General features: G+C 42.1%; 2 protein-coding genes across 4 annotated transcripts in view; one reads left to right on the top strand and one right to left on the bottom strand.

Annotated features, from left to right (window-relative positions):
* The window catches only part of hsf1 (heat shock transcription factor 1), a 28,663-nt gene extending 19,567 nt beyond the window's left edge, over positions 1–9,096 (bottom strand). For all 3 annotated transcript variants that reach the window (XM_072676529.1, XM_072676528.1, XM_072676530.1), the window contains exons 1-4: positions 8,684–9,096; positions 6,103–6,211; positions 5,418–5,554; positions 3,205–3,329 (exon numbers count right to left, since the gene is read on the bottom strand). In XM_072676529.1, the coding sequence (XP_072532630.1) occupies positions 3,205–3,329; positions 5,418–5,554; positions 6,103–6,211; positions 8,684–8,809 (497 nt within the window). In that variant the 5' untranslated portion in view covers positions 8,810–9,096. The remainder of the gene's footprint in view (positions 1–3,204; positions 3,330–5,417; positions 5,555–6,102; positions 6,212–8,683) is intronic.
* A 670-nt stretch (positions 9,097–9,766) lies between these two features.
* bop1 (BOP1 ribosomal biogenesis factor) overlaps positions 9,767–10,000 on the top strand; it is an 81,820-nt gene continuing 81,586 nt past the window's right edge. Inside the window, exon 1 of the mRNA XM_072675008.1 lies at positions 9,767–9,873. Coding sequence (XP_072531109.1) covers positions 9,775–9,873 — 99 coding nt within the window. The 5' untranslated portion in view covers positions 9,767–9,774. The remainder of the gene's footprint in view (positions 9,874–10,000) is intronic.

The following is a 10,000-nucleotide window of genomic DNA, read 5'->3' on the forward strand; positions in this document are numbered from 1 at the left end:
ATCTCTGGACCCCGAGACAAAGAGAAGAAAAAGGGAGGAGAAGGCCATCTCCTTAAATCTACAAAACCCAACACCAGATTTTACATGAACTCTCGTAAGCGCAGCACAATGGGGAGGGCAAAGGCCGCCACGCTCTGTTGACAGACAGATATGAATGAGCTCATCCGTAACATCCCGTCTGTGTTTCATCATCTCAGAGACATGGTATAGTGACCAGCCTGCCCTGCGAGCCCGTGCTCCAGAGCACCAATGACGGGGCAGGGCAGCTGTGTGCCGTTTGTCAGAGAAGGGGAGGTCTTAACGATGTGCACTCGGACATGCTCTCCACCCCGCGAGCGTACAGCTGGTGTGCATGTTTTAGGATGGTGACTAACGCAGGCTCAAAGGTGAAGCATTACCGCATTGTCGCCCATGTGTAGACGGCTGAGGCGGAGGAGCTTAGCCCACATTCACCATGTAATGGAACTAATCCACCCAACAGCACCAGAAAATCTCAACCCCTAACACCTTATTCAGAACAGCAGGTCACATAGACACACAGTAAAAAAAAAAAACATACAGCAGATCTCCATGCTGATTAAGGCAACACCAATAGCTCTATAAGAGCATGCTGCATTCAGCTACTTTTAATTGCACCCATTGCTGACACAGATGTGCAAATGCACACACACAGCTTGTCACCACTTTACTACAGACTGTTACAATGTAACTAATGTAGCACATACCTGCACAATGTATATAGCCTGTATAATTCTAAATTGTTTACATTTTATATTTTATTTTATATATTCTCTGCATGTTTAATTTTTGATCCTTGTTATTTGTCTATTTATATTTATACTTTTTATTCTATGACATCCAATGTGGGCAGCAAAGTAAGAATTTCATTGTACAGGGAAACTAGTTTCCTTACTGTGCCTATGACAATAAAGCTTTGAATCTTGAATCTTGAATCTTGTCTAGTCCCCGTAGAGAAGAACTGCCAATAGAATAGGACTCTCTGTAGCAGATAAAGCCCCCCAGCATTAGGTTGTGGAGCAGGGGAAGAACCGTGTTCTCTGGAATGATGGATGGTGCTCTACCCAGTACTTCGGGATGAATGCAATCAAATCCTCACGGTAATGCTTTACAATCAAGTAGAAAGCCTTCCCTGGACGGTAGATACAGTTTCTCCAACAAAAGCAGGATCAACTTTTTAATACCCTTGGCAAACTATGAGGAGTGAGCCCGATGTCCCAATACTTTTGTCCAAATAGCGTACCTATTCTGCTTTCTTGTTTCCTTCCTTTTAGATGTGCTTTTGAAAATGTCTGATGCTGAATGTTGTGGTGAGTACAAAGGAAAGGCTTTCCTCTGATGGCTCTTCTATAAAGGTCATATTGGAACAGTGCTCCACCCCTCCAGAGTTTGCTCAATCTTCCTAAAGGTATTTTGCAGTCAACAGAGGTCTGATTTGACTCTAGAAATCCTAGGAGCAGTTGGAAAATGTGAATCAGAAGTCCTATTATTCTATAGCTACTACTACTTAAGCAAATTTCATAAATTATTCAGTAACTGTCACAAAGCTAATATGCAGCGTATGCTGTCTGAGGGTGAGGACTTGAAGCGTGGGCCAGAACACAGGCCTTTAAGGATTGAATAAGTAGACATAATGCATCATTTACATTTATGGCATTTAGCTGATGCTCTTATCCAGAGCGTCTTACAAGGTAACTTGTATTACAGAGTTGGGCCAATGTAGCATTAGGAGTTTTGCCCAAGGACTCTTATTGGTGTATAACAACATAGTCACCCAGACCGGGAATCGAACCTCAGTCTCCCACATGGTGTGATAGCTCACTGGCAGACAGTGGTGTGATCTGTTGCTCCAAACCAACCGCTCAGAGCATCAGAGGCTTACAGGTCAGCGTTACTAAAGTCCTGAACTTTGCTTTAGTTTTTATTTGTAGTTTGGTTTCAACTTCAGTTTAAGAGCACATTCACAGCTTTACTTTAATGTAGTTTCGGTAGTTTTGTGATGAACGATTAGATATTAGATGTTTAATCAGGGTAGAACAAACTCAAGATTAATGCCAGAGCAGCTCGGCTGTTTCAGTGACACTAAACTGGCACAGAAACGGACTGAGCTTGGCTCGGCTGCAGCTTCCCTTAAAAGACAGTCCAGCACACAGCAGGGATCTTCTAAATTCTTCTAAATTGTCCTTTGCATTTCAGATCCTCAACCCTGTCTCCTACACGGCACGCTAAACTCCACAACCCAAATCTTACATCTCCATTTCTACACACTTCCTATTCCTTCTCTCTCTATTTCTATTGGCCTGTCTATTTATCTATTCCTCATCACTCCACCAATCCATTACTCCCATATCTCTCTCTATCCATCTATCCATCTCTCAATTCATCTACATCAGTCGTTCCTTCTACCTATGCAACCAACCAACCAACCATCCATCCATCCACCTATCCATCATTTATCATCTTATGTTTTATCTCCATTTTATTCATCTGGCCTTTTTCATTGTTCTTTATATGACCGGTCAGTGACGTTCTTCACTTCACTGCTAGTTGTGTTGTGTATGTCTGTGTGAGACACTGATTTGCTGTCTGCTGTTTGTGTTGCAGTCGGGTTACAGCTGTGATTTAGCTTGTGTGTTTATTTTCCTCGTTTGCATTCCAATCAGTGCACTTCATGTCTTAACAATAGTTCTAGTTGACTGTAATAACCTCCATAATCTTCTGTGTGTATTTTCAGTGTGTGATGGAGCTTCATGAACTCTGCTTCTAATCAGGAGCTTAAAATAAACTGGCTTTGGGCAGCCTTAACACCGACGCCTCCCTGCCTGGCTCAAGGAGAGAGAGAGAGGAGGGGAAATTGAGGCAGTGTGAGCACATACCTCTCCCCATTTCAGAAAAGCAAGGGGGGTATGTGCAGCGAATACTACAACAGTTTGCCTTTCAAAAACCTGTTGAGCTGATTCAGCATTCTCCAGATAAACAATTCCAAGGAAAAGACAGAAACGTCTGCTGCACTGCAGGGGAAGAGATTACGCAAGTCATCAGTTTTGTCTACTCCAATCACTCCAGCTCCTCTAGTTCCTCCACATGCACTCATGAGGTTGGCCTGCTGCAGAAGAATTAAGACACATGAAAACCTCAGTGGCTTGGAAACCGCCAGCCTCCCGGGTCTCCCAGTGCTTGACTTACTGTTTGAGGGTGCTGATTTTGGAATCCATGGACTCCTGCTTCCCCTTCATGTGCTGCACGTCCGTGATCATCTTCGTCACGTCCTCCGGACTCAGCTTGAGGTCCTCATGCTTAATATTCGACACCTAAGGACGAACGCCATGAAACTGTCAGGGAAAGGTGTGTGTGTGTGTGTGTATGTATGTATGCAAGTAAGTGTGTGCGCTTGTGTGTGTGTGTGTGTGTGCGCAGTAATGTAACGGCTGTGGCCTTGTCCTGAACCCAGAGGTGGATGTAGGAAATATTATATACATATCAAAAAAAGAAAAAGAGTGGAAAGCAGATCCTCAGAGTTTGGGTTGGATTTCACTCTGAACTGGTCAGCTGGCCAGAGCTCACAAAATGGAAAATGCTGTAAAAATCAGAGCAGTGGAAAAGGCCTGCATCTGAGGGGTCAGGCAACTTCAGATTACCAGCTTCTGGCCCTTAATCCACATAACCCCGGCTGGCAGACACCCAGAGCCCTTGAGATTAGCTCAATCTGGGTCACAGCCAAAAGGACAGGGCTACACCAGGGCTTGATTAACTCATCAGTTAAAATACACTACAGACCAGGATGCATGAACAGTGTTATACAAATATGAAATAGGATGTTTTCCCAAATACTAACACAAGAGCTAAAAGAGCTAAAGGAATGGACAGTGAGTGTAGAAACAAGGAGGTGGTGTTAATTTAACTCATCTGGACTAACAGAAATGAAAAATGCCTTCTAGCAGGGGTGTTTATCACAACAGCTATGACAACGACATTCATAAAAAACAAACAGTTAAAAAAAAAAAGTCCAAAATACAACATTTGTAGACATCTGTACATATATTTTTATATTAATGGTATTAGCAGTAGGTTTGTCCTCCTCCTCTGGGCTTTCCACCACATGCTGGAGAATTGCTGTGCTTGTCTGATTACTACATGAGCACTGGTGACTGCAACGGGACATCGCCTATTAGACAGGGGTATTCTGAGACTTTGTGATACTCCTCCTAAAGACTGAATACAACTACCAGGGTTCATATTTAGTGCTGCTAGAACCTGTGAACGCTTTACAACGGTCTTTCTGCAGAAATGTAACCTGATAGGACCAGATCCTAAAACTAAAGACACAACATACATTTATTTACTGAGTAAAATTATGCAGCACTAAATTCCTTAGTTGGGAAAAGTATGTAAACTTTGCCATTCAGTAACTGCAGTGACGTGTTTGTGCGGCACTTCAACCAAACATTTCTGATAATTGGTGTTTAAACCTACGTTGGGGTCTTTTTAGGTCTTTTCACAACTTTTCTATAATGTTAGGGTCTGAACACACTGTTATGTGACCCACTTACAGTTAAACTGTAGATCTTAGACATATTTAGAGTTTGCTGGTACAAACCAGAATTAACAGTCTCAGAATTCATCCAGCAATAACTGCCGGCAGTCCTGGACAAGAGACAGAAAAACTGGGGGAAGGGAAAAAAACAAAACAAAACAAAAAAATCCACACACGATACTGCCACCCCCATGTTTAAAAGATGGTATGCAGCGCTTGCTTTTCATCAGACATGATGCGTTTCATCAAAACAAGTTTTGCCTGATGGTGGACTTTATTAATAAAGATGTTGAATGATGTCCTTCCAGGACATAATTTTCTACAAAAACTGTAAAGAATCCACAAACCCTTTACTGGCCCTGTGCTGGTTGACTGTTTATGACAAAATCAATAAATATTTTGGAGAATGATTTCACAACTAAATAAGCATTTTCTCATTTATTAATTGACTCAGAAGAAGAATCTAGAGCTCCTAGGTGATCTGATCGTGACTGGCCAGCACAAAGAACAGGTGAACGGGCTTCACCGCGTCTCGAGGGCACACTGAAATCTGATCCAAATATAGACCAAAATATAACATCTGTCCAAATGTTTGTAGACATTTGCATATTCAGAGACGCATAAGGCCACATTATTATTGTCTCTGACAGCAAATCACTGCCCGCATCAGGCGCCACTGCCCCAGCCAGGAAATACGTAATAACCAACTGGTGCAAAAGCAAAACTAGGTGCATCATCTCGATTAATTAATTATTAATGTGCGCCTCGCCCCTCCTCCAGCAGATACGTGAGAAGTTTGATCATAAGTGCTCACAGGACACCTGGACAACCTGACCTCACTAATGAGTAATAAACCAGCGCTTACCGCGGTCACCTTCCTCTTTATGTTTTCCAGCAAGTGTTCTTGTCCTCGGATGAAGAAAGTATGCTGGAATTCCGTATCATCCTTCTCAGGCTTTACCAATCCGCCATGCTCGATGTGGACGACTTTCCGGAAGCCATCTATCAGAAAACAACAAGAGCTCGCATCAAACACTTTTACAAACTGTAAACCACATGTATTATTTTATTAGGTCTGTATTACTGTACAGCTATTATGCTGCTTATTGAAGTTTAGGACACAATAACTAGTGTGAAAAATTAGAATAGAAAACGCCTCATTTTTAAACATCTGGACGTTACGGAGAGATGGAGGTAATCTACTAGACAGATTTAAAAAACTTTATTAATTCCAAAGGGAAAGTCAAGACTAAACACACACAACTGAAGAAATGTGTTTAAACATCATTTATAAAATTAATACATTTACATTTTAAGAGTAGTTAATATCTTTAAATGTGTAAAATTAGTCAGATCTTAGTCAGTCTTTGATTTGTCCAAAGCACACTGATGTTTATTCATTTATTTATTTTATTTCCAACTTTAACACCTCCTCTGGAAATCAAGTCTGTTCGTTCTGTTTCTGATGGTACACACAGGTAAAAGCTACCTGAAGGTCCAGTGACGACATTTCAGGGTTGTTAATTAGGCGACGGCTTTAGAACACTTACACATGTTGAGCTGCCGAACGAAGCTGGCCATGTTATTGTGCTTGAAGTACTTGGGAAGCACCTCTTTGGAGAACCGGCCCTGGTCGAACACATGAAAGCTGTTGCCGTGCTAGAACACAAAGGAGAAATGTTCGTCAGTCTGAGAACAAAAGACGACAGCATGTTGCCGGACCTACAGGGTATATAACTGAAAAGCATAACTACAATATGAATAAATACAACAAAGTGCCTTCAAATCCAAACCAAATCACTTAACTGTCCCATCAAGTAAACACAAGGGTGAATGAAATTCTTGGATGCAGTTCTACATATTAAACATATTTAATACTCATTAACATACACTACTACACTTCTGTCTGCTACAAATAAACAAGCTATGTGCGCTTGAGTGAGTGAAACTTTCGAGAAGATATTCTATTATTGTATATACGATGGATTTGTCCTATTCCTCAATAATAATAATAAATAATAATAATGATTATTATTATTATATAATTAACTTCCACAACGCACATATTATACCAATCTAGATCAAACCGAATAAGTGTTTTCTCCATGCTCAACTAAGCACATGTGGAGGCTTGTTGAGGGGTCATTACATCATCCAGTCAATCTGGTCACACTCCAGATCTCATCAGAACAGATGCAGCTGAACATAAATCCAGTAAAAAGGAGAAACAAGAACTTCTCATTCTGAAGAAAGTAGTGAGAAACACTTGAGACTACACAGAAATATATGTATATTTCACAGTACTGATTCAGTCCCATTCAGCCACAGCTGTATAAACTCCAGTCTCTAGTCCTGCAGTCGGCCTTTCCTCCACACATCAGTGAAAGAACGGGAGGTTCTGAAGAGCTCACTGAACTCCAGCGTGGTTCTGTATGTAATAGGAGACACCGCTGCACCAACAACAACAAGTCAGCTGGTGGAATCTCCTCCCTCCTAGATCTTCCTCCATCAGCTGTGAGTGGTGTTATTATTGAACAGTGGAAGAGTTTAGGAGGAACAGCTCACAGAGAGCAGCTCAGCCACCGAGTGTCTGTCAGACCACGTAAAGTTACAGAGCGGGGTCAGGGCCGAGTGCTGAGCTCAGAGCAGAGTGCAGAAAAGCCTCCAACTGACTCAGTAACTGCAGAGGCTTTGGCATGGCCGAGCCGGTGCACGCAATCCCCAAGCACAGTGCCAAACTGGGCTGAAGTGGTGTAAAGCTCACCGCCACTGCACTGTGGAGCTGTGGAGACATGGACAACTGTTCTGTGGAGAGGTGAAGCACGCTTCTCTATCTGGCTGACTGCACTGTGCCAGCTGTAAAGTTTGGTGGAGGAGGGATAATGCGTGGGGGTGTTTATCAGGGGTTGGACTGTAGGCTTCTTAGTTCCAGTGAAGGGAACTCTTAATGCTTCAGCCGACCAAGACGACCTGCACAACTATTCGTGGAAAAACAACAAACATTTGGGGAAGGTCTTTTTCTGTTCCTGCATGACTTACTAACTGTCTTACTAACTGAGTTTGGCGAGCGTGGACCTCAACCCCACCCAACACCTTCAGGATGAACTACAACGGAGGCCCCCTTCATCCAACATCACTGTCTGACCTGACAAATGCTGGACAAACGGGCAAAGGTCCCACAGACACGCTCCAAACTTTGGTAGCTAGAAAGCCTTGGGACGAGGGGTGGAAGCTGTTAGAGCTGCAAAGGGGGAAGCCTATGGGTTTAGAATGGGACATCTTAAATACACCGGTGGCTGTAATGTGTATGTCACAGCAATATTTTATATATTCGCAAAATTATATGAAATTTGAAGAAAGTAGGATTTCAGTAAAGTCTGGCCTCTGGGACACTGACATGGCAGTATTTACCTCTATGACTTTCCCAATGTAACAGAAAGGAGGGAGGGGGCTTTCCATGAGAATTTAACACCAAGGTTAATTTACTATTCATTTACATGATTAATAATTCCCTACGACCTACCCTGTGACTAACTGATCACCATTAATCACATTCTGACAGCCCCTCGGCCTGGCCTATATAAGGGCACACAGGCAGACCCTGGGAGAAGTTAGCTATAGCTAACTAGCCTACCCCATGCTAACGCCACGCTCCCATACAAGCACAAACAGGGCGTTTACGGTGATTATAGTGATTAAAACGGGTGTTATTTACAGCTCAAATATATACAAAGGGCTCTATTAGCAGCTAAATAACATTAAAACACACTTTCAGCAGGAGACTTTCTCGCTATCTCCATCAGTTTGTGTGCTGAAGTTCAGCTAACCGCTACTAGTGCCAGCTAGAGCCGTGGACACGGACCACATGTCTAAACTGGAGATAAAAGGGAAATAATGATTTAGGATTTGGTGTAAAGTTACTAGTAAAGTTGGAACAGCGATAATTTCTTCGCTAGAGTGATTTTTAAATGTAATAAATCAGAAAATGGGTCAAATCAGGCGCGGGAGTAAAAATCCACCCCAGGATTTCGCTCCAACTGTCTGGTTGGCTCCGCTGCAGCGCCGCATCCACACAGTTGGAGCGAAATCCTGGGGTGGATTCTTACTCCCGCGCCTGTCTTGCCAGCGTACCGGACTCCAGCAGATTAACGGATCGGTCTCCGGGTCCTCCACCAGCGTCCAGAGTTTGGTGAGGAAAGCAGGCACGTTGCTACCAGTCACCACCAATCCACCGGTGCCCATACTGCCGAAATCCATGTCCGAACCCCTAAACGAAGCCTGCCTGTTCCCAGATCCAGTAACGGATCGGTTAGCCGTCTAACTAAGCGCTTATTCGCCTGGCAGCTCGGTTCTGCCGTCCACAGCCCCACGGTTCCGCCCGTCAGCGCTCTCCCTGTCCGTCCACGACCTGTAAATCTGCTCGCTTGGACTCTTTAACACGCTGTCGTTAAACATAAACAGGGGTGGAAATTTCCACCATGTCGACATTTCTACAAACTGCGTAGGAAACAGCAGCCGCAGCGGCGCACGGGCTCCATCTTGGTGCTACGTCACAACAATAAAAATAAAAGCTTTTACAGATTCGGTGATTATTATTATTATTTTTATATATATTAAAAACAAAACAATCGATATTAAGAAATTGTTAGAAAATGAAATGTTAATATTTGGTGTTTGGTGTTTTTTATTTTTTGTAATAAATCATTAAATTGAGCGCGGTCTAGAATTATGAACATTGATAATACGTGTTTTACTTTTAAAATGCGTAAATAAATGTTTGCATTTGTAGTTAGATTTGTAAAAATGTATGTTTGTTTATTCAAGTGTTTTTTAATAAAAATATGTTTCGTAAAACTTTCGGTTTTTTTATTAGAGGATAGAAAAATACAGGATTGTAAAATGTAATATTAATAATAAATTTAAAAATTTAAATAATAATTATACAGACTTTAAAACTAACTTATCTAAGATATCTGGCTGAAATTATCTAAATAAAATTAATAAAATGAAAAAGAGCTAGCGGAATATGTCGCTTACAAAAATTTTAAGTGTATATATTTTTTATCGTTTTATTTTTTAAAATATGTATTTAAAGTGAATACTGTTTTTATGTAGTTTTTATCTTGTTTTTCAAATTGGTTAAATTCAGGTATATTCAGAACGACGAGCATGTGTTCAACCTCCGACCTCTGACGTCATCCAAACCCACATGGTCATCCAGCATGTCGGAGAGTGGAGCTGAAACAGTGCAAAACGGCAGAATGAGTAAAGCCAAAGCGAAGAGGAGCATCGTGGAAGAGGAGAAGGAGCAGGAGGAGCAGGTAAACCTGGTTATTTACTGTAGTTCGGCTGTTTTTAATGGAGACAGGCTGAAACAGGAGGGGGGTTACCCACATGTTTAGGTCCTGCGATCTCCATTAGCCAGCAGTAGCTTCTCCTGCTGCTCCT

This window comes from Salminus brasiliensis, chromosome 3 (genome assembly GCF_030463535.1).
Source record: "Salminus brasiliensis chromosome 3, fSalBra1.hap2, whole genome shotgun sequence".
Classification (NCBI taxonomy): Eukaryota; Metazoa; Chordata; class Actinopteri; order Characiformes; family Bryconidae; genus Salminus; species Salminus brasiliensis.